This window comes from Orcinus orca, chromosome 7, assembly GCF_937001465.1.
Source record: "Orcinus orca chromosome 7, mOrcOrc1.1, whole genome shotgun sequence".
In the NCBI taxonomy this organism is placed as follows: Eukaryota; Metazoa; Chordata; class Mammalia; order Artiodactyla; family Delphinidae; genus Orcinus; species Orcinus orca.
In genome coordinates, this window is record NC_064565.1 from 63,014,154 (window position 1) to 63,038,484 (window position 24,331).

General features: G+C 40.0%; 2 protein-coding genes across 2 annotated transcripts; one reads left to right on the forward strand and one right to left on the reverse strand.

Moving 5' to 3' along the window:
* Positions 1-12,935: 12,935 nt before the first annotated feature.
* On the forward strand, positions 12,936-13,253 carry LOC101280471 (ferritin light chain-like). The gene has a single exon (XM_049712183.1). It carries the CDS (start codon positions 12,936-12,938, stop codon positions 13,251-13,253), a length of 318 nt encoding a protein of 105 aa, XP_049568140.1.
* An 8,328-nt stretch (positions 13,254-21,581) lies between these two features.
* Positions 21,582-24,106, reverse strand: LOC101278059 (U3 small nucleolar RNA-associated protein 14 homolog A-like). Its single transcript, XM_033423617.2, is given in 3 exon segments — positions 21,582-22,833; positions 22,836-22,974; positions 22,977-24,106. Coding segments are annotated over 3 exon segments (2,340 nt in total). The 5' UTR covers positions 24,066-24,106; the 3' UTR covers positions 21,582-21,721.
* Between the last annotated feature and the right edge of the window lie 225 nt (positions 24,107-24,331).

Consider the following 24,331-nt stretch of genomic DNA (forward strand, 5'->3'; position numbering starts at 1 on the left):
TTACTCTTCCTGTTGTACATTCCATGGGTTTGGACAAATATATAACGACATGTATCCACCATTACAGTACCATACAGAGTAGTTCCACTGCCCTGAAAATCTGTGTTCTGCCTATTCATCCCTCCCCACCTAACCGTGGCAACCACTCATCTCTTCTACTGTCTTCGTAGTTTTTCCTTTTCCAGAATGTCATATAGTTGGAATCATACAGAATGTAGCCTTTTCAGATGGGCTTCTTTCACTTAGTGATACACGTTTAAGTTTTCTCCATGTCTTTTCATGGCTTGATAGCTCATTTCTTTTTACTGCTGAATAATATTCCATTGTCTGGCTGTACCACAGTTTGTTTATCCATTCACCTACAGAAGGACATGTTGGTTGCTTCCATGTTTGGGCAATTATGAATAAAGCTGCTATAAACATCTGTGTGTAGGTATCTGTATGGATATAAGTTTTCAGTTCATTTGGGTAAATACTGAGGAGTGAAATTGCTGGATTGAATGGTAAGAGTATGTTTAGTTTTGTATGAATCTGCCAAACTGTCTTCCAAAGTGGCTGCACCATTTTGAATTCCTACCAGTAATGAATCAGCAATGAATCTGTTCAATTTTGCTGTGAGCATAAAACTGCTCTAAAAAATAAAGTTTATTAAAAACTTAAAAAAAATCTTTCTCTCAACAAAATATTTTCTGTGATCTGTTTTCTTTCATGATCTGGATTAGTAGTCCTGCGATCATGGGTATGGCCAATTTAATCTTTCAGTTTCTTCTTCTCTCAATGTGTTGGTGCCCATTATAGTCATAGTAAGATTATTATACTTGTGAAGTCTAGAGGTGCTAATTGCAAGAATTATCATCATCTTCTCAGCAGGTATTTTTTGAGAGCTATCCACATGCCAGATCTGTACCGGGGGCTGAGACATATGGTCAAGACAGGAAAAGAGCATTGGATAATTCCCAACCTTCACTATTGGAACTCTGAGATATAGTTTGCATCTTAAATTTGTAAAAAAAAAAAAAAAAAAAAAATCCCTTAAAAATCCTCAAAGATAATTTACATAAATCTGGTAGAAACATAAGCTTTTCCTTATTTTCTTCATGAGGGTACCAGAGTCTAGAAAATCACATTTAGCAGTGAGAATCAATCCATGTTGCTGCCAACCTCTGAGAAGCATAGAAACTGAGCAGTGAACATCTCATCTAAAACCAACATAAAAAATATGATAAGCCACCAGTTTTTCTTACTTTAGTTTACGTTGCATTAATTACTGTCATGTGGACCTGGGGACACACCTCACTGGGTGGTTGGCCTTAAGCATTTACTCTTTTCCCCTTCCCTTCCCCTCTCTCTGTGATCAAGCTTACTTCTGCCCTCATCTTACTCTTTTCCCCTTCCCTTCCCCTCTCTCTGTGATCAAGCTTACTTCTGCCCTCATCTTACTCTTGCCTCTACCTGGGACATAACTAGGTCACTTGCCATCATTCGCCAGCTTTCCCAGGGGCTGGGGTAAGAGCTTTTAAGAGTTAATGTGGGGAACTTCCCTGGTGGCGCAGTGGTTGAGAGTCCGCCTGCCGACGCAGGGGACACGGGTTCGTGCCCCGGTCCGGGAAGATCCCACATGCCGCGGAGCGGCTGGGCCCATGAGCCATGGGCGCTGAGCCTGCGCGTCCGGAGCCTCTGCGCCGCAACGGGAGAGGCCACAACAATGAGAGGCCCGCGTACCGCAAAAAAAAAAAAAAAAAAAAAAAGAGTTAATGTGGGAACCTCTCCGCATTTCCCTCTTTATAAACCCCTCTCTTGCCTCCATTTCCCCATCACTACTTCTTATGCTTCTAGCTCCTTCTTGTGGTTCAGAGTCCCATCACCTCTCACTATTCACACCTTGGAGGTGCTTACAGCTTGTATTTTGGAGCTTGGAAGACCCAACTTCTATCTGTCAGGGAGGGAGAAGGGGAAAGACAAAGTCCCCGTTCCCTTGCAGGGCTGCAGCCAGAGGAAATGCATCATTAATATCTCCGCTTCATTTTCTGAAGTCGTTTTCCAAGAAAGATTGAGCCAAGCTGCGGTTATTCTCTGCAGTGCTTGTTGATTCCGTATTTCACCTGCATTCGATGTTAATGGGAATTCTGTGATTCACCTGATTCATGAGTCAACATTAGAAGCAAAAGCCTCTTCATTAAAAAGGGATAATAGTGCTGGGGAATAGAACTAGAACCTGCTATTCACCAACAATAATTTAATCCAATTTTTTTCTGGAGATATTTGTGGGAGCCTCTTTTGATCTGACTTATATTCTATCAACCTAATAACATATTCCTTTATAGAAGACCCTATAATTGGCACTAGATTCAAACATCTGCCCAACCACAAACTGGCCTTTCTCTTTGCGTGTGGCTCAGTTGAGGGGGAAAAGATGCAGAGAAAATCTAAAGATTGGATGTCGTCAGGTTAGGGCCCTGTGTGGCTACAGGCTTCTCTGACTCTCTCTCTTATGACTGGGCCACAAATCCTTTTGGAGTGCTTTCCAGATACTCCTCAAGCTATTCCTGATCCAACATTCCCAAATTCAGAATTTTACTTTTTTTCCTGAAATCAGGCCAAGTATCCTTCTGTTCATATAGCTAAAAACTGAACACAGATTAAAGCACTAAGAAAGAATATGGAGAATGTTAGAATACTGTTTATATTTCTTTATTGTAAAGGATAATCGTTTGCTGACAAGGACACACCAATATCTTAATTATAAATATTAGTGAGTTAAATTATTAATTGAACTTGACTCCATGACATCAAATTCAAATGCACTGTTATTAAATGACAAATACTGACTCAAAATATAATTCAGATTTAGTGAACAATTGCTTAAAATAGGAAGCAGAATTTTAAATAGGATATGAATTCGTCTTTGAAATACTTTTTCTCCATTTGTATATAAACAGAGATGGGAATATAAAATATGTCCTACATGTTAACCAGAAATTAAAAGAAAGCCACTACTAGGATGGCTTCGAACATACTTTGCATTCTTAAGGAACTGAGGGTGTTCATACATTTAGTAGACTATTCATTTTCAAAATCAGCTTCTACTCCAAGATGTAAAAGGAAAAGAAAGGAGATAGAAAACCATTTAAATGAGGTAATTTCTATGTCTTAAGTTTAGAAATGAAGATATTGATGATTTTAGTAAATGGATATTTTATGTGTCATAAGAAGGTACTACTTTATGGAAATAACAATATAACTTACTGAGTACCTGCTCTGTGCCAGGCATGGTATTAGAGACTTCACATTCATGAATTATGTCTCTGAATCCTCAATCTAACTCTTCAAGGTTGGCAAGTTTCTCCAGAAAAACCAGTGCTCAGGGAAATAAAGTGATTAGACATAGCTTATAAATGTTATACAAAGTTTGGTTAGCAGCACAATGCCGACTTGCCTTGGAGTTTACCTTCCATCTGCAGTTATACCTTCTCTGGAAGTCAAAATGAAGAGAACCACCACAATCGCATGGCGGATTGCAAATGCCTCCTTACACACACAGTTAGAGAAAGGGCTTTTAAACACGTCACTCCCTTGCTTAACACCTTTCAAAGGCTTCTCATCACACTTCAGAAAACCCAAATTAATAAGCCGTACGTGATCTGGCCCCAACCCCTCTCCAAGGCGATTGCTCCCACACTGCCCCTCCCTTGCTCTGCCTCAGCCACACGGGCCTTCTGTGTTTCTGGGAACACCCAGGAATCCTGGAACACTGTTCCTCCTCCCTGGAGAGCTCTGGGCACTTCTTACAGATTATGGCTTAAGTGTCATCCCAGAGAGGCCCTCTCTGTTTGACCATCACCGCTCCCTACTTGCTTCCTTCACAGCATGTAGCTGTGTATCTATTTGTGTATCGTTGGTCTCTCCCACGGACTGTAACCTACCCAAGGGCAGGGAGTACAAACCTATGTATACTTAGTGCCTAGCATAAAAAGAAATACTTGTGGAATGGATGAATGGGTTTATGAATAGGGACCAAACAGGAAACTGAGAACTTGATAGGATTCTGGGTGATAGAATTCTGATGCCCGGACCTTATATGACTTCAGGAACAGATTACATGGATTAGGACATGTGGGCCTAATTTCATGGGCGATACTGAAAGAATTCTTAAACCTTATATGGGAAAGCAACCCATCAAAGAAACCCAGATTAAGATGGTAACGGTGTTTATATCCTTCACGAAATTGTTGTACGATTTAGCCAACTAATTGTTGCTTAGTACATCTAGATATTTTTATTCATCATAGGTTTCATGATTAACACCTCAATATTTGGAAGAGTTTTAGGGAACTGGGTCCTGAATGTCTTATGCTAATCTTCTCTTAGCTCCGTCTGTGCCCCAGGGGCCCACAGGCTGTGACAAAAAAGAGTTCTGCATAGAACATTTACACGCTTGACGTAGTACATGGCGGTTGCTAAGGCAGAAAGCCAGAGGTAATGAGCACTGTGCGAATTATGTGCAGTTCTTTGCAGCACTTTCCGGCTGTAATTGAACTATCCCCTCCTCGTCCTTCAGGTGCTATCAGGATGAGTTTTCGCAGACTTCAAGAAAATCCCTGAAGGGCCAAAGACACTTTCTTGGTGTTACAATCCTTATTTCAACTGAAGCTAAATGTTTGGCTCCTGAGTACTTTAATAAGTTTCAAGAAAAAAGAGTATTCTAAGTTGAGAGTCCTTGCCCCCTTACCACCAAATGCAAAGAAATCGATCTTTATTTATTGTCAGGGTAAAAGAAATGCATAATATTCAGAGTCATACGAGAAGTGGAAGTTCGGTTTTCCAACTTAAAGCCACAGCATATTTGTGATCTGTAGTTTTTTACACCTGTTCTTCTGAAGGGGTGGTGGCATGGAATTAATGTTTTATTAAGGAAAAAATGCAGTGTCAGCATATGAGCCCACCTAAGATCCTTTGTGACAATAAGCAATGTCTAAACCTAGCAGTGGGATACACAATGCCTATCTAAACATGGAAACCTGGCTTCCTCTCACAAGTGACGATTATAAATTTCACTCAGACAATAAGAATGTCTGAAAGCTATGTCTCTGTCATAATCCACCCTTGTCTCAGATATTCTGTTAAATCTACAGGGCTTTTTTGTTTTTAGCAAGGAAATGGTTTTAATTCTTCTGCAAGTGGTACCCATAATACCAAGAGTACAGAGACCATTTAGTACTTGTGGCCTCAGCAAAGAGCCCAAGCACAGAATAAACAGTGATAAAAATTCCTGCTCTCGTTTTCTCATCTCCTAGTGTTGACTTAGTAGAGTGATGATACCTACCTGAGCGCCCTCTCTTTACATTTTGGAGATCTAGCTTTTAGATCTGTCTGCAATTTGTCCTTTCTGGGTGTACTAAAAAATATTAGATTTCTAAAGCTAAACCTCACTAGAACATCCGTTTCCATGCAAAATTCACTGTAATACCAATGGCCACCACTGTTAGAGCTCTTACTATGGACCAAGCACTTGACATTTACTTCATTCAACTCTTATCACATTCTCTAATGTAGGTACTATTCCCATTTTACACATGAAAAATAGGTGTGAAGAGACTCAAGATTCCACAGTTGGTTACGGGTGAGGCCTGGTTTCACACTCTGGTTTATCTGGCTCTGAAAAATGAGCGCTTGGCCACTACATGTTTCTGCCTTTTCCCTTCCCCCTCTGGATTAAAAGAGAAAAAGGAAAAAAAAAAACCCAAAAACCCTAAACTCTTTTTTCACACAACGATTGGTCTTTACTGCCATCCCTTCCTGTATTAAAATATAAAGTCTCTTTTGTCTCAGTGCCAAATATTCAGTTATTCAGTTTATCCTATTCATATTCAAAATGCACTTGATCTAGAAAAAGGGGAGTGTGCTCAATTTGATCTGTTTTAAGATTCCTGCCAAATTAAAATATGCCCACATTCAAAATGGTCAGATGTTCCTTCAGTTACTTATTTTCATAAGTTTAGTTTTTCTAAAGAAATAGTTTCCAGCCTATGGATCTTAGTTTCTAGGAGCCCTTGGAGTTACTGCAAAAGGTGTGTGAATGGATTCTGAATTTGTGTCTCCCACATATAGGCACTGCTACTTTCCAAATATATGAATATGTTGTGATTGAGTAAGTGTAAGTTAATTTAAAATTAAATTAATCATTAAGCTGGCAGTAGCCTGTCATCATTATGTAGCTTCCTAATCAGCAGATACTAAAAGTTAAAGGACTTTCAACAAGGGATTCTCATACTTAAGAAGGTTAAAAACCGAGTTTCAAATGATGGCTTTGAGATAAATAATCACTACTTTTCAAATGTTCACTTAAAGAGACTCAAGATATCCACTCAAAATTACAAATTTTATAGTCTTTGTAGAATATCTCGATTTTTGTTGGGCTCAACAATTCGGGAGAGAACCAAAGAAATACAGGACCTATGACTTCCTCAAATCAAGGTTATATTTATGCAGGGAAAAATGGGACTTCAATTCAGTATTGAAAGGTTGATCGGCAAAATGTACTTGACATGACTTTCTGTTTTAACCATGATTTATCGCTTTGGGAGAACTGGTCACCAAGTATGTGACCCCGAGTCTCCATTTCTTGCTCTTGTCAGAATACCTCAAAACCAGAAGAAAGAAATCTTCCTTCACTCCCACCCCCGTTAGATGCTGCCCAGGAACGGTAGGGGACACAGCTTTTCTGTGCTGAAATACAAGTAGGGCAGAAGAACCTACTGTGGAGACCCTGTAGAAGTGGCCCTACCTAGAGACGTGAACACCTATTATATGGGCTGCCAACTCTGGCTGCTCCCCTCCCTGGCTGGCCCTGGTCTGGGCTTCCACTCAGGCATGGAGGAAGAGGCCTGTCCTTCCCTCCCTAGTGTAAATCTTCTCAGGGGTCTCTTTCTGGGTTTGTGACAGCCTATACAGCCTATATTCCTTATTTGAGTTAGCAGGCAATATAGATTCTTCAGCTCATCATTCATTAGAGATTATAAAATATACATTTCAATCTTGCTCTCTGATATTATGACTAGACTAGAGATGGATTTGTGGGCGTGCATTTCACAATTTTCCCTTTGTCCGGACCTGAGTGGTAATTTGATTTGTATCTGGTATATATATGTGCATATGCATAAGACTGTTCTTAATGTCAGTTTGCCCACCTCTAGAAATACTTTTCTTCCAGGGTAACCAAGCTTATTGGAATATATATAAAAGAGTAAATAGACTCTAAAAGAGGGGTCAAGGAATTTTCTCAGGAAGAAAGGGGATGAACTTTGGCCTGATTTATTTTTATGTCTTAGATGTCTTTTCGGTTTTCTTCTAGTTCCTTGGGTGTTGTATTCTGAAAAATGAAGTGATCAGATACATGACGTATAGTTTAAGTGTTACTATACTTTTGAAAGCATAGTTAGGTCTATTTTCTCAATTGTTGACAAGGTCAAGGAAATAATACAATGTATGTGTGAATTCTAAGGTCAGGTGGACCACATTTCATCACAATAAGAGTTATTGGAGTAAAGTTTGTCGGGTAGAAGATGACAGTTTCATCTATCTGTACCATCTAACACTGAAATGTAGTTGCCTTTCTGAAGGCAAAATGTTTCCTAAAGTTTCTATTCAGAAAAATAATGTTTTGCAATTGAATGGACTTATGGCTGTGAAAACATATTAATTTTACATTTCTGGTCTTTACTCCTTATTTTAAGATATAAGTAGCATCTGTTCTATAATAAAATAAATTGACCTTTTTTTGCTATAGAAAAAGTAATTCCATATATCTTAAGTGGTAGGTAGTTTCTATAATAAAATAGATATATTTTTACATTTTATTCAACTTGAAAAACAAGTATAAATCTTTAGAACTGATTCCTACACCAAAACACTTTTTTTTTTTTTTTTTTTTTGGTACGCGGGCCTCTCACTGTTGTGGCCTCTCCCGTTGCGGAGCACAGGCTCTGGACGCACAGGCTCAGTGGCCATGGCTCACGGGCCTAGCTGCTCTGCGGCATGTGGGATCTTCCCGGACCAGGGCACGAACCTGTGTCCCCTGCATCGGCAGGCGGACTCTCAACCACTGCGCCACCAGGGAAGCCCCCAAAACACTTTTTAATGAAAAGTTGTCAATTGTGGTAGTTTACAAGGACACATTGCAGTAGTTAACAAGGACACAATTGCAGGTGTCTTTATGTTCCAGCATATAAGCTTAGTTTGAGCATTCTTACTGTCATGTCACTGCTCTTCCCTGTAACCTTGATAGATCACCCCTATAAATATCTCTTGGGGTGAAAAGTAATTTAATCTGTGGATCTGTATATTACCTCCTCATGAACATCCTATCAATTGTGCCAGAATGCTTTCATGATATGCACTGAACTGAAACCATCAAACCTATTTCATTGAGGATTGTTAGTTAGACCATAATCTTTGGTCTGAACTCTGTCATTAAATTTTGCTGAAACGTTGTTCACTTATGCATGGAAAAAAAGCTAAGTTTGTGATTTGGTCTCAAAAGATCCTCTGCTTATAGGCCTGGGTGACTCCTGGGAACTTGAATATTCGCTTTATCTTGAGGTTGACCCAGTTAGAACCCAGATTATGATCCCATAAAATGGCAGAACTCTCACCACTTCCCAAATGATCTGGGAACTCAGAGCCAGGAGAACACAGCTCACCCTTTATCACCAACACAGTGGATAACGCTGAAATGATCTCTCCTCGCCAGTTCTCTTCTAATTCACTGCCAGTAAGCTTAGTTGAAAATTGTCTACAGCCCTCAGATACGGGTTTATTAAGAGATAGTCTGAATAGGATACTGTGAAGAATACGGGCAGGCAATTCAAGACAACATGGTTAATAAAAAATGAGATAATTTACATAATTTTCTTGATGCTTTTAATTAAGTAGTCCTCAAGAGAGAGAGGCCTTGAGGCCTTATTGAAAGAGCCCAAGGCTCTTTTCCACTAACTAGTGTGTAATTTGGGGCCAACTGTTTAACCTCTCTGACCTTGGTTACTATGCTTGTTAAATGGGGATGATAGAAACTGCTCCATCTCAGGGATGTTAGGATAAAATGTGACGATAAATGTGAATGTACTTTTCAAAGTAAAAAGGGCACTCTGTATACAACTGCTTGGTCTCAGAGAATTGCAAGTTAAATATATTTTTCCATTTAAACTGTATTTTTATGTATTATGTTGAGATATTATGGCCCAGAACGTAACTGTTTTATCAGCTGGTACGTGGGGTATGTATTTACGTTTTATAGAAATTATATAGGGGAGGATGAAGTAGTTCAGGTAGCTACTAAATCTTCACTATGTCTCTGTTAAGTGTTCTGATCCTGTTTATGTAAGTTGCTGGTAATCATTTGTGTAAGTTATGTTATAAATTATACTTTATAACTCTGGTGAATATTTATTTTAGATACAAAATAGTTCAATTTTTTATGATGAAAAGACTAATTCAACCACAAAAATATCACTTAATCTTTAGTGGGAAAATTAGCTAGTTGTAAACCAAAACATTTGGTTTCATTGCATAAGGGTCCAACATTAAATTTAGCTTTAATATAAATGGCAAAATTGTAATAATGATAATACCCTTATTCTTAAACTCTCTGTAAATTTGTTGTCTTTCACTACCAGCAGAGGGAGCCCTGAGAATTAGATTGTGCCAAGATGGCTTTGTTAATTCTTCTGTGTTTACACATTTAGCTCATAATAAAGAAATAAAAATCCATCACAGATTAATGGAAAGTCATCATTCTTGGATTAGGCTGTAGATTACAATTTGATTTGACTACTGATTATAATGAGCTTTAATAGACTAGGAATATCTATAGCCTGTCTCTGCTCATCCTATCAAGGCATCAGTTACAAACTTCCACAATCTATCAAAGTTCAGTAATGATATCACAATGCGCAACTTCACAGGACATCAGAAAGGATGCACTCTCAAAACATAATTTTATCAAATACACTGCAACAGTATTATGAATTGCTCTCACTGACTACATAACGTCCACATGAGAATTGGAAAACACACATATGATGTAATCAGTTTTTCCTCATTTAAACATATTTATTACTTAAATTTTATTACTTTTAAAAATAGGAAATAGACCAAAGTAATCTGAAGGGAAAACAAATGATGAAGTCCCAGCATTTATGATTCAGCGAAAAGCTTATTTACAGCATCTCACTGAAAAATAAAAGTTTTTCCAAACTTCAAGTATAACCTATTTATCGGAGAGCATATTTGCACTGTTTTATTGCCCTTAATTAGATAAGAGTGCAATGCAATTGTATATTTTATGCACCTGTGACTAAACGAACCTGCTGAAAATTGAGACTGCAGTAACTGCATTTTAATATTACACAAACTCATTTTAATAATGGTATTTTAATTTTGGCATAACTGTTAACCTAATATCAAGAAGTTTCTTTGCATCAAGACGTTTACAAGCATGGGTCTTTGCCTTCAAGGAGCTTATCTATTACAGTTGGAAATTCAATAGCGATTGAATCCCTTTTTCATGCTAAGGAATTCACATCAGCAAACACTTACTGAGTACCCATTATGAGCCAGGCACGGTACTGAGTGCAGAGGTACAAATGTGAATAAGACAGCAATCAAGAGGCCAACACTGACGAACAAGTCAAGGACTACAAGGCAAGGTGGTACATACTGCAGTACAATAATAAAGGCAACACACTGCTGGGCTTTGAAATTACTGAAGGCAGGGAACTTATCTAAATCTTTGTAACCCCAATACCAAGCACAGTGTTTTGCATATGGTTACCGTTTAACAAATATATATTGAATTCATTAATTAACAACATGTGAAGTGTTTTAGTAAAGCATCTTTTTGGTAAATAAGTTACTTTAATATTTCCTACTACTTCCTCTTCCCATCACTCCAGTCTTTTTTCCCCTCATTCTCACAACTTACGGGATAGCCATGCTTTCCTCTCATGTAGCACAGCAGTTGGGTCACATAATTGATGCTTGATTATTTGCTATTCCCCTGGCTTTTTCATTTGCTATTCTCTACCCTGTGATACCTTGGAATACGTGAGATGTATGTGATAATAATAACCCCTTTTCCCCCCAAAATCCCTACAACAATGACAGCAGTGATGGGCATTCGGCTAAGTACCACATATGCATTATCTCACTTGAGCCTTCAAATAACTCTCACTATTCCTATTTTTAGAAAAGATCTTATGCACAGAAAAATAATGTTCTTCGGGTCACAGGGTTGGTAACTGGTGGAGGTCAGATATGAATCTAGGACTCTCTGACAATAGCCTTCCTGCTCTGGATAACTGCACTATATTGTCTATTTAGATTGTCAGAGGCAATTTGAATTAGTAGTGGAAATACTTTCTTGGAAGAGCTAGTATACTTCCTCTGAGAGTACTACAAATAAATGGGTTTTAATGTATCAGATATATTTGTTTTTTAAATTATATTGTGAATACAGTAAAATACTTAGGTTACAGAAGCATAAATGAATCAATAACTGATAATGTTTTCTCAGCAACATTTTTTTTTTTTGGTTGCACTGTGCGGCTTGTAGGATCTTAGTTCCCCAACCGGGGATAAAACCCCAGCCCTCTTCAGTGAAAGCACCGAGTCCTAACCACTAGACCTCCAGGGAATTCCCAACAAGTTTCTTTTAAAACTGAAGAACTAAGAGTTCGATTTCTGTAATAATCAAAACACCTTAAAATGTATCTTCACATGCTCACCAGACCCCAAAGGACTCCCCAGACCTGGACCACAGCACAGCCTGCTGTGGAACGCTCAGCAGCTTTGTTTTCCCAACTAGACTCATTAGCAGCGCCAGGTGGTAATAACTAGCCGGCTGATTCCTACTAGTAAAAAAATCTGCCTGAGGTCACCATGGACTCTTTCCCCCACTCTCTGCTTCATCTCTGACCTGATAGCTTTTGGAAAATAATTATTCATGGCAGGAAGTTGTCATACAACAGAGAACGATTGTGTGTCCTGGGATTATAGAGGCCCTCAGATCAAATACTTATTGCAAAAAGAATACACTGAAAAACATGGTTTTCACCTGCATAGAACAGTGAAATCCATTTATGTTTTTTTTCTTTCCTGTTTATTTCATCATTAAAGACCCAATAAAGGAAAGTATTTACCACTAGGGGAGAATGTTAGCACTGATGTTTAGCATTCAGCACAATCACATAGATTCTATAAACAGAAATAGCTCCAGCCTCCAACTGGAATAACAGAGTAGATATTTTAAAACCATCTTTTTTCACACATTATAAATTGTTACTCATGAGGTAGAAATATTCAGTATGAAGTAGTATGTGAAAGGAGTAAGTACTTAGTTAACCATTCTCTAGGAGGATTTTTCAGTTACCTAAATTTTGTTCCTGCTTCATTTTTTTTTAATTTAAAAAAGGAAGATAAGGGGAAATAAATCAGAAGATATATTTAAAGCAACTTTCTGCTACCTTCCAAAGATTTGGTCAGCCAAACTCCTAGACCTGCAAGCACTGTCCAACATAGTAGCCGCTAGCCACATGAGGCTGTCAAGTACTTGAGATATGACTAGTTCAAATTGAGACTTGCTAAAGTTTGAAATACATACTAGATTTTTGGAAACTGAACGTGGATGAAAAAGAGTATCTCAGTAATAATTTTTTATATTGATTAAAGTCTGGGGCAGTGAGCTTGGCGGTCCGCGGATCTGTCTCTTGTTTCAACAGTATTTGGACAGAACAGGCCCAGGGACGCCCTTTGCTCCAGCCTCCGACCAAGCTCCAACCTTTTTCCAGTCGCAGCCTTCAGAACCAACCACTGAGCTATCCTCGGCCACAAGGACCAGCCAACACCATTTTTTGAGCTTAGCGCCTTATTACCAATCAACCATGAGCTCCCAGATTCGTCACAATTATTCCACCGAGGTGGAGGTCACCGTCCACGGCCCGGGCAACCTGCATCTGCAGGCCTTCAACACCTACCTCTCTCTGGGCTCCTATTTCCACCGAGACGACGTGGCTCTGGAGAGCGTGGGCCACTTTTTCCATGAATTGGCCGAGGAGAAGCGCGAGGATGCCCAGCCGTCTCTTGAAAATGCAAAGCCAGCGGGCTGGCCCCCTTCCTGGACGTGCAGAAGCCACCCCAAGATAAGTGGGGTAAAACCCAGGACTCTGTGGAAGCTGCCCGCCAGACGCCCCGCTCTGTGACTTTCCGGAGAGCCGCGACCTGGCTGAGCAGCTGAAACTCACATAGAAGATGAGGACCACGTGACTCACCTCTGCAAGCTGGTTGGTCCCCAGGCTGGGCTGGGTGAGTTCTCTTACAAACACTCACCCTCAAGCATGGCTAGGGCCTTCTGGAGCCCAGCTGTTACCAACCTGGGTTCTTGGACTCTTTAATCAATAGAAATTGATAAGAGGCCAGAGGGGGAATTTAGGCAAGGCTTTATTGGGACTCATGCTGCAGCATGAGGGAGCAAAAGCAAGTAACAGGTGCCCTCGCTCGTTCCTGGGAATAGCTAGGGTGCGTTGCACTGGTCCCTTAAATGGGGTGAGGGTAGGGGTAGATCGGTGGGTGGGGCTGGAGGGGCGGCTTAGGTGGTCTGCCCATCCCTTTGGCGGTGCTGTGAGCAGGGATCATGCCCAGTATCCTGCTTTTGCTCTCCACACCTCTGAAGTGTCAGTTGGGTTTTGGCCTTTTTGTATCTCTTTGTTCATAATTTGCCCCAACTGTGCAAGCAGGCAGTTATTTTTAGTCCCTTATAGTTTCTTTGTATTCTGTTGCTGGAGGAGACATTTGTCCAGGTGCAAGCACTCCAGTAAAGGGTCCCAGGTCCCAGCCTGTCCCACAGCGGCGTCTGAGGAGCCCCTCTTGCGTCAGAGCTTCTGCCTGAAGCCCCGTCTCTGCAGCCACTAGGCAGCTTTGTAAGCACCCTGGAGCCCTCTCCCAAGCCTTGGGCCAAATGGGAACAGTAAAGCTTTTTGCAGCCGAAAAAAAAAAGGCTGAAAATATTTTAGATATAAGTTCAATAAAATTGTATTATTAAAATGAATTTCACCTGTTTCTTGTTACTTTTAAAAATGTGGTTACTAGAAGATTTAAAATTACCTATATAACTTGCATTATATTTCCATTGGACAACACTGTCCTGGGCTTTTACTTTGGGACATCATTGTTCCCAGTGAAACAACTGACCATTAGTAACAGCCAGATCCTTAATCACAGAATTAAAACTTAATTCAAAACACTTCTGAATGGATGAATTGTATGGTATGTGAATCAAAGTTAAGAAAATTATCCTAAATAAATTAGAAAACTCCTTTCTAATTTGCATACTGCTGCATTATATGTCATGGTGAAAAATTAAAAACAACCCAAATGTCCAAATAGAGGAGTGACTAAATAATTAATGGCATAGTTTCATCATAGAATTCAGATATTAAAATGAAGAGTGTAGGCAAACTCTTGACAGAGTTTGTAATAATGAGAAAATTCCTGTTTTCTATGATTAAATGGAAAAAAAACCCAATATATATTATTTGCATCAGACCATAACAGTTAAAAATGCCTAGAAAAAAAAAAACTAGAGGGAAATACTAGCCCCAAAATATTAGTAATGTTTGGGCTGTGGGCTATGTGAAAATTTTTCCTCCTCACACTTTTCTTATTTTCCATATTTTCTATAATCATCGATTTTAAAATTGAGAATATTTTATTAAAAAACCCAATAAATCCTAACTTTAAGCCCATTTTTACATTTTAATTTCCAAGAAAGGAGAGTAGAATAATAGACTTCTACAAAATTTAAAAACAGAAGTTGGAACAAAGGTAGAATTTCTGTTTGAAATCTTCAGTAAGCCTTCAGTTAACCAAAACATTAATTATCCCACTAATTAAGTACCACTGTCCTTGTTATAGAAACATGAAGAACAGTTCACCAAACTGAGGTGAAAATGGAGTCAACTAAGGGCTGGTGCAGTGTTGTTGACTGTTACTTTACTCTGTTGATTGAGACCATGTAACACAAATTCCACCAACTATTTTCTTTTTTTTGGTAGTATTATTATTAAATGCACTTATTTTTTACTTTTATTGAGATGTAATTGACATATAGCACTGTATAAGGTTAAGGTGTACAGCATAATGATTTGACTTATATATCGTGAAATGATTATTACAATAAGTTTAGTCGACATCCATCGTCTCATACAGATTTAGAAAAACAAATGTTTTTTTCCTTGTGGTGAGAATTGTCAGGATCTACTCTCTTAACAACTTTTCTATATATGATTACAACAGTGTTAACTGTAGTCATCATGTTGTACATTACATCCCTAGCACTTATTTGTCTTATGACTGGAATTTTGACGACCTTCCTCCAATTCCACCTCTCCCCACCCTTTATCAACTATTTTCATTTTCTTGAAGTTTTCTTTTCTTCCCGTAGCTGAAGTCTGGAAAGAATAAAATTCCTTGCTCCTTCCCAAAGTGAACTTTTCTATGTTGCTCTCTTTCGGTTGCTAATTAGTCATATATTCACAAACCTGTTCAAATCCCGCCCCCGCCCTTTCTAAAGAAGCCTTTCCTGGGCCTTGCATTTAGGCTTCCACTTCAGGTTCTCCTCTCTCTGCTCCCCCTTATTACCCACGGCCTCCATTTTCTTTCCCACTTAGCAGTCTGGGTGGTATTTCGTTCCCACTTAGCAGTCTGGGTAGCTGTGACCCTAGTAAAAGAGCTCTCTGTAATATTTATTATCTGCTCTCACCAAGCCCTGTGACCTCTCTTCGCAGTCTGCAGTAGGATTCTAGACAACTAGCACTCCCCTGCCCTGTTCAGGCTGCTGCCTCTGCCCTCAGTGCCTGGTCATCTACTGCCCATTAAAGATTTACCCAACCTTCAGCCCCAGCTGGTAACCCACTTCCTGCCAGAGATTTCTCAGATTCTGGCAGGCAAAAATAATTCTCACTCAGTCCTATGTGAATGGAGGGCACGGGCTGGGTCTCATTCACCTTGTTCCTACTCAGCAGAAAGTTTTCCACACAGTAGATAGTGCTCGATACATGCTCATAGCGTTGGAGGGACTGAAAAGACAAGGGTGCTGAGCTTTTTCATCTCCTCTTAGTGGTGTGCAGAGATTTTTCACAGCAGTTGGGGATTTCTGACTATCCCTAAAATAGAATTTTAGAGCTAAGAAAGAGCTGATCTAAATTTCTCACTTATAGATGATGAACCCAAGGCCCAGTGGCATTGAGGCCAGACACATAGTTGGTCTCCAACAAAACCAGAACTAAAATGCAGGCCACCTGGCTCCCAAGTCAAATCACTACTCACCTTTCCCTGCCTATCTTGTACTTTCTTTTTGTTGTTATTGTTGTCTTCTCTCATTTATAACCTTGTACGTATTAGGCATTCCACAAATATTTGCTGTACAGACCAAGATTTCATGATCCTCACAATAATGTGAGTGATGTAGACAGGAATAATGTTATAAGAGCCATTTTACAGACAAGGAAACTGAGGCACAGAATGGCTAAGAGGTAGTGCTTTTGGACAGGTTGTTTAAAAATCTCTCCAGGCCAGTGCTCTTCCCAGTCCATTCCATACTGGGGACAGGAGATTCAGCAGAGTCCATGCTTAGTGGCAGGAGGTAACAAAGAAGTAGGTTTTGGGAAGGTGGGTCTTCATTTTGTAATGGACACACTTCTCCCTTTAATCTTCATAGTGTTGCCGTGGTCAAAGACGTGGGTGGATTTTTCTGTGAACTGCTTCAGCTAACCGCCAAGGTCTCCTAGAAGTTGAGGGAAGCAGGGGAAAAAGGGAATAACTAGGAGTCTGACTCCCCCTTGTCACCCTCCAATACTCAAAAGTGTCAGTGTGTCCATGATGAATAGCTGAGGCTGCTCCACCTTCTTCTTCAGAGTTTCCTAAGGTTCCCAGAGGCAGCAGCTGCATCTCTCTCCTGCTCAGCTGAGAACTCCTTGTGGAGTTCCTACCTCAATGTTCTCTGATGAACTTCTGTTTATAGCATTTACAATAGAAATGAACGATGAAGTTCTCAATACTGAGGGTCCTTCAGAGGCACGTTTAACAGAGAATGGGCTCCAGAACCATTCTACTGTTTTTGAATTGCACCTTGATCATCTCCTCTTTGGTGACTATGGGCAAATTTCTCAACATCTCTGTGCCTCAGTGTCTTCATCTGTAAAATGAGAGTAACAGTACCTTCCTTATAGGATTGTAAGCATTAAATGATATAAAGGATGTGAAGTGCTTAGAACAGTGTCTGGCATATGCATTCACACACACATATATACATATACACATACACATATATAAGCGCTCATCAAATGTCCTACAGTATTTCTATTATCATACAACCACATATTGCCTTCACAAGTAGTGAAATCTTAATTTCTTTTTCTTTTTTTTCCAATCTTGTACTTTAATTGCCTAAAACTTTCAGAACTGACTTTTTGTGTCCTCACTGAAGCCTCTCAAGAAGGAATAAAAATAATCTACTGTGGACACTACTGCCCTCCCTAGTTTGGGCACCCAAAATTTTAATTCACACTGAATATTCCTTTCGTAGCAAATAGGGTGACTAGCTGTCCTGATCTGCCTGGGACTAAGGAGTTTCCCAGGACGTGGGACTTTCAGGGCTGATGGAAAAAGTCCCAGGGAAACTGGGACAATCGGTCATCCCAGTAACAAAAGTTCTACTAAACACTTTAGTCTCCTACCTTATATAAATGACAGCCCTGTGAATAGGCATTTGCATTCCAATTCTACAGGTAAGGAAAACCGAGGCATAAAGGCATTAAATGATTTGTCCAAGGACATGTAGATTATAAATGGCAGGGCAAGATTAAACCTTACATGTGTTTAGCTATAAACTCATGATCATTCCACTACTTTCCAATGTGGAAGTGTGGGTGCTTTACAGCTGTTAACATCTGCACAGGGAAAGATAACACTGTGAAAGACTTAGCTTAACAATTGATTTATTATGGGCTAGTTTCTTTGAGGTCTTGCTAATTTGCATGATTGACACATAGGAGAAGAAAAGCAGCTGCTTAAAATGCATAAATTATTTGAAAGTGATAATGAACCAGGTAAAATTTAACTTATGCAATCTCAGTCCATTTAGTCTTCCCTTCCTGGAGTGGGAGGTGGGGTGGATGAGAGACAAATATGACATGTATATACATGTCTAGAAAATATGAATCCAGTTAAGTTTATTAAGCTAAGTTTGAATCAAAGTAGTACACTACAGTCAAACTTGTATAGAAGAAAATTAGGAGAAATATTAGTAGTTTGATAGTAGTTGGATTAATAATTTGATAAATTAGTTTGATAAATTAGAGCTTGGTTTTCTTCTTTTCTGTACTTTTGAGATCAATTTATTGATTCATTCTTTTCTTTCTTTAGGAAAAAGCAGTAATTATAATTAAATACTGTTTTAAAAATTAAATGCTTGAATTTTATATTTATAAAAAGATAATAACAGTCAAATGGTTTTTTTAAAAAAAGCATAACAGGCTATTCAGTGAAAAGTCTCCCTTCTACCTTCAAGCTACACCACAAAGTTGTTTCCCTCAACAGAACCAACCACAGATATTCATTCTGTGTATGTCCCTTTAGAGCTAATTAATCATCCACAAGCAAGTACAAGTTTATATTCCTCCTCCTTCCAAAAAAATGGTAGCATGTGAAGGACATTATTCTGCACGTGAATATCCTTTTAAACACAGTAACACATCTGAGAGATCTTTCTCTATCAACACATAAAGACTTTCCTTATTCTGTTTTATGGCCACATAATATTCCACTCTATGAATCTGCCATATTTACTTAACTAGTTTCCTGTTGACGGTACATACATCACTTAAGCAACTTTAAATTTATTGAATAAGTAATACATTCACATGTTCATTATATGTATATAAATTATATATATAAAATATATAATGATATTTATATAAAGATAATTATATAAATAGCTTGCATTCATTAATGTCTTCCATCCACCCCAGTACCCCCACCTTACCACAAATACACCCAGGTAAAAACATTATTAGTTTTAGATATAGCTTTCAGAGTTTCCTTATTGATATAGAAGTAAATACAAATGTATGTGCTTAATTTTCTTCCGATTATATGTAAAAAGTAGACTAGTATATACAAAATATCCTGCAGTTTGCTTTGTCCACTCAATAAAATATCTTGGAGAAGTTTTCATATCAGTACACAGCAAGCTTCCTCATCTTTTAACAATTTATTTAACAATTGCATAATCTTCTGTTGTGTGGATATACCATATTTTATTCAACTGGTCCTCTATTAATTAATGGTCATCAAATACTATTCTGCCTGTTCAAATGCCCTGTGGCTCAATGTCCTGTGACTATTGTCTGGCATAGAGAGGATTTGATAACTTAAGTTTACGATAAGTGCTCAACTGCTTCTTTACGTTCACTGAGTTTTTCACATTAAGGGTTAAATATCCACGCTGATCTACTTGTTATTCTGCACATGGCAGAACCTTCTTACCTTAAGCACCATAAATAGTCTCTCTGAATATCACTGAAACGCTGTTGCTATCACAATGAGGAATTACAGAAAATGTTGCAGCAATTATTACATTACTCTTCCCTATTGATTGAGCTGTTGCAGAAGATACCAGACGTGAGTGTTCCGAGGGTGCTGACAATACCCGAGGAATTTGTTCTTAATCATTTTTGTTTTTTGGGGTGTGGAGAGAGTGAAGCCTTCAATGTTCATTGATTTTTAAAATGTTCCCTGACCATGATCCAAAATGATAATTCCTAATGATCCCTAATTAATTACTTCAAGAGCTAGAGTTTTACATCATTAAATAATACAGAATATGTACAAACCTGCTTTTAGTTTGTCTTGGTGGAAACAATTTGTATAGCACATACAATACTATAAAGTCCTTCATATGCAAGAGACATTATTAGAAGGCTTTTATTTAAAAAGCTAAACATAAATTACGGTAAGGTAGCTTTGGTTGTAAGATGGTTTAAACGGAAACAATCCAGTGGGGGGAAAATTAATCTACTTTTCTAAAATAGAGGCATGTTTTGCAATGAAACAGGGCAGACTCGTTGCTGTTTTACAGAGCGTCTTTAATTCTAATGCATACTTACTACAGCGGTAATAGTGTCTATCGAACATAGCTTGGCAGCATAAAGTAAAAAGAAATGGCATTGAACTATAGCAACAATTATTTAGTTTTCACATAAGGATGGGTTTCTGGGGTGTAAACTTTGTTGCTCAAGAGATATCATAGATTTAAAATTTTATTTTAAAGAATAAGGATTTAGGCTTCAGAGATAGTGTGACATTTTGGCATCTGATGGGCAGGTTAGTATAGTGGTTAAGAGTATGGGTTGTTATACTGTCTACAATACTGTCCATAACTGTGGAATTCATAGCCAACACGGGTATGAATTCCAGCTCCAGAGTTTTGTTCCCTCCAGGTAAATCACTGCACCTCTGCTTCCTTATCAACCACGTAGGGCTGTTGTGACAGCGCCATGCCTGCTTGTGTATTTCAAGCTATCAGTAAGCGGCAGCTTTTTACAGTTTGCTCACTGCACCAGGGCACCTCTGCAAAGCCTCTGAATCTCGTCTTTGATTTGTCCCAACTTTAAGGCATGTTCTGGTGTCGCGTTGGGGTGTCAGATGACATCCTGGGAGATGATCATGAAAGCCTGCGTTCTGGGAGGCCACCTGTCTCTCCACCTCTTTGGGAACATCCCTGGGTTGGTTTTGTTAGGGTTGGGCTGAGAACTGAGGGTGGGGAACCACGCTTAGTAACCCCCTTGACGGCCTCCCTATCTAAGGACTGTGCTGTGCTAGGGCATAAATCTTCTTGTCCTCCATGTCCCGGGACTATCACTGGAGTGCTCCTGCAACTGGGTGAAAATCATATTGTGGGATATAGAACATAAACTCAATACTGTCTGCTAAAACTCCTCTCCTACACCTGGCCATATTTTTCTGAGCACCCAGAAGAAATGGTGAGAAACTAATGATCAGTTGATAGCAAGTTGAAAGGGCCCTTTTCATGTCTAGTTCCTACATTCTAAAGTAGCTATACAGTAACCTGTCAAGAATTTTATTCTTTCTTTAATACCTGTAATAAAGAATGGGGAAAAATAGGGTAATGAAATCAAAACTGTGTTCTGCCTAGTTTGTAGATGTATTAGAAAGAAGTCATATGCTATCAAAAGTGTCTACGATACATACAGAAGAATAAACACAGTATTCAAAGAGTATGCCCTTCAGAAAAGGTCAAAGAAAGACAAGCCTACAGTTTAGAAATGGTAATAATGTATGGATTCAATGAAAAGTTTTAGGTTGTGGCTGATTTTTAAAAACATTTAAAAAACATATAAAGTCTAAATCAACATCTGAAATAAACAACACATAAATATATATAGGTCTGAAAATTTTCTTTCATTTATAATCCTTTTTTTTTTTTTTTAGATTAAAAAAACGCCTTTATTTCTAAAATGTGGCTTAACTACACCCGCGGTGTGCTAAGCCAGTTTTGGAACTGATCCTGCAGCTCGGAGTAAAACCGGGCCGATGGAGGCGCAGTCAGGGCTCCCAGTTACGGGCACCAAGGTGTCACTACTCCAGCAACTCAATCTACAGAGTTTTTCTTCAGCTGTTTTTTGTGACGTATGGAGAGTCATTTTGGATTTCTCTGTACGACAGAGAGGTCCGACCTTGAGGAAGACCGGAAGCCCACATCCTCTGCTTTTATAGGCTTAATGATATGGCCCAGCTTGGTGGCAACCTTGGGCATAGTCAGCTTTTGGAAGGACCTCTGGGGGTTCCATGTAGATCCTATAGGGGTCTGAATGGTCCTTTCAAATTGCTGATGGTGTGTGAATGGATATGGAAGCATCCGCACCTGATGAGCCACTGCATGGATGTTGCGCTTCTCATTGAGAATCACATTTGGCAAATTCTTGTCTTTCCTTGGAGGACCCTCAGGGGCTTTAATGAGAAACCGGCGTCTCTTCTTGGCACTGGGCTTCAGGCCCACACCACCCCACTCGCCCCAGCCAGGCAGAGTCAGGTCCACATCCTTCGGCTTACTCGCCTCCACAGCTTCCCTCTTCTCTTTCAAGAAGTCTCTGATGACATCATTCCCAGCAAAAGCTTCCTTTATCATCTGCCTTTGATCTCTCTCTTCATCTTCCAACTCCTCTACTGTCGTGGGAACTGCCAAGGACTTCATGGAAGGAGATTTTGTGGTCAGGAGGTTCTGGAGATCAATCATTTGCTCCTTCCTTTTCTTCTCCTTGGGGACACCAAGATGATTACTTGGGTTCCTCTCCAACTGCTGCCCTTCTACCGCAGCTCTGGGAAGCTCCTTGTTTTGAAAACATCCTTCTTTGCCCAGTTCCTCCAGTTCCTCCAGAGCTCGTGCTCTCTCCGGCCTCTGCAGCAACAGAGGCTCCTCTTCCTCCCCGGCAGGTTCCTCTCTCTGGACCGCCAGAACTGTCCTCGTTGAACTCAGTTCTTGCTTCCTGGACTGATGGCTCTCCCTGTTGAGTTTCTGAGTCAGTGCCCTCAATTCAGACAGCACCTCCTGGCTGCTAAGATCTTTTGCTTCTTGACTGCCCACCGGCTTGGCGATCTGGTTGAGCCCAGACTTTTGTCAAAGTGATCGCCTTTCCTCAAATTCTTTCAACAGAATTTCTTCCGCCACCACTGGTCCTTCTTCCTCACTTTCAGGAGCCTCCGGGCTGCAGGCTCTGCAAGTTCTTCAGGGTCCCCCTGGACCTCAGCCTCTTTTGTGTCACCTGAGTGATTCCTGAACATCCAGGGGTTCGGTCTGTCTGCCTTCACCTGCACCTCATTCACCACGTCAGGGACAAAGGGTTCTTTGGAAGAACCCTTTGGAGGAAGGAACCCTCTTCCTCCGCACCTCCCTCCTCTTCCGCACTCTCGGAGGCCACCTGGATCTTCTGCATCAGCTCTTTGTTCCTGGCCAATTGTTCCTGCATAGCCTGGCAAGCCTCCAGGTCATATTTGGCCATAACCGCCTTTGACTTTGCCCATTTCCCACTGTTCTGGTGCTTAAGGCTCATTCGCTCCATCATTCTGGCCTTTTCGAGTTTTTCCAGTTCTTCCAGTGCTGCAGCAGGATTGACCTTCCGCAGCTTCTCGGACTCTTTTAGGGCTTGCTTGGCCTTTCCTTTCTTCAGAAGTTTGTGATACTTTTTGCTTTTGATTTTCTTCTCTCTTCGAGCCCTGGCCTCATAGTAGGACTGCAGGGCCCGGGCCCTTTGAAGCTCTGCTCGGCGCATCTTCACCTCTTCCAGGCTCATGGCTTTGAGAGAGGCCTTTTCCATGGGAGTCAGTAAAGGGTCTGTCACTGGCTGCTTGTTCTTATGGAGGAGATTAAAAATCTCCTGCTCCAGGGGAGTTCTTGCCTTCCAGCCACCGACCACATGTTCGATGGGAGGAAAGATGGACTGCTGCTTGCTCAGGGGAAAAACCAGCTGCTCTGCTTGCCGGTTCTTCTGCACGACGGGATCCCATTTAGAGAGGACTTGTGAGGTTTTATCGAATGCCGCTTCTCTGTGGATCCGCTCAATCTCTTCTCTGTGAAGGGGTAACTCCACAGTCTTCTTCGATTTGACTCTATTCAGCTGCTTTTTCACAGCAGCCAATGAGGATGAAGTTTTAACAGGCTCAAGCAGATCCGAAAGGACCAGCTTTTCTCCTGATCCTTCAGAACTGACACTGAACTCTGACACCTTCGGACTAGCCTCAGATCCCTCAGCCAATTTCCGCCTATTCTTTCCATCAAGTGAACTGATTGCTTCCAGAAGCTTTTGATGCTTTCTTTCTCCATCACTGTCCCCCTCATCTTCACTGGTGCTCAAGGGGTACTCTCTTGGCAAATCCTCTAGTTCTTCCTGTTGGTTTAAAGCCAGAAGGCTGCTCTCCGCAGCCCGACTCGAGCTCATCTCACCAGCCTGTATCTCACATGGGCCAGAAGCGGAAGCCAAAAGGCTCATTTATAATCCTTGATCTTCAGGAGAGGGGCCACATCTTCAGTCACTGCTTATCCTAGGCAGAGATTACATACTTGATGAATAAGTGAATTGATGAATGAATGAATGAATAAATAAATTAGAATAATGCCAGGGTCCAAAAACTCCTGACAAATTACAACATTTACAATATTTTCAATGGGATAATAGAAAGCCACAGATGTAAATGTCTCATGGTT

Coding starts and splice junctions, on each gene's coding strand:
- LOC101280471 (XM_049712183.1), top strand. CDS start 12,936: ATGAGCTCCCAGATTCGTCACAATTATTCCACCGAGGTGGAGGTCACC.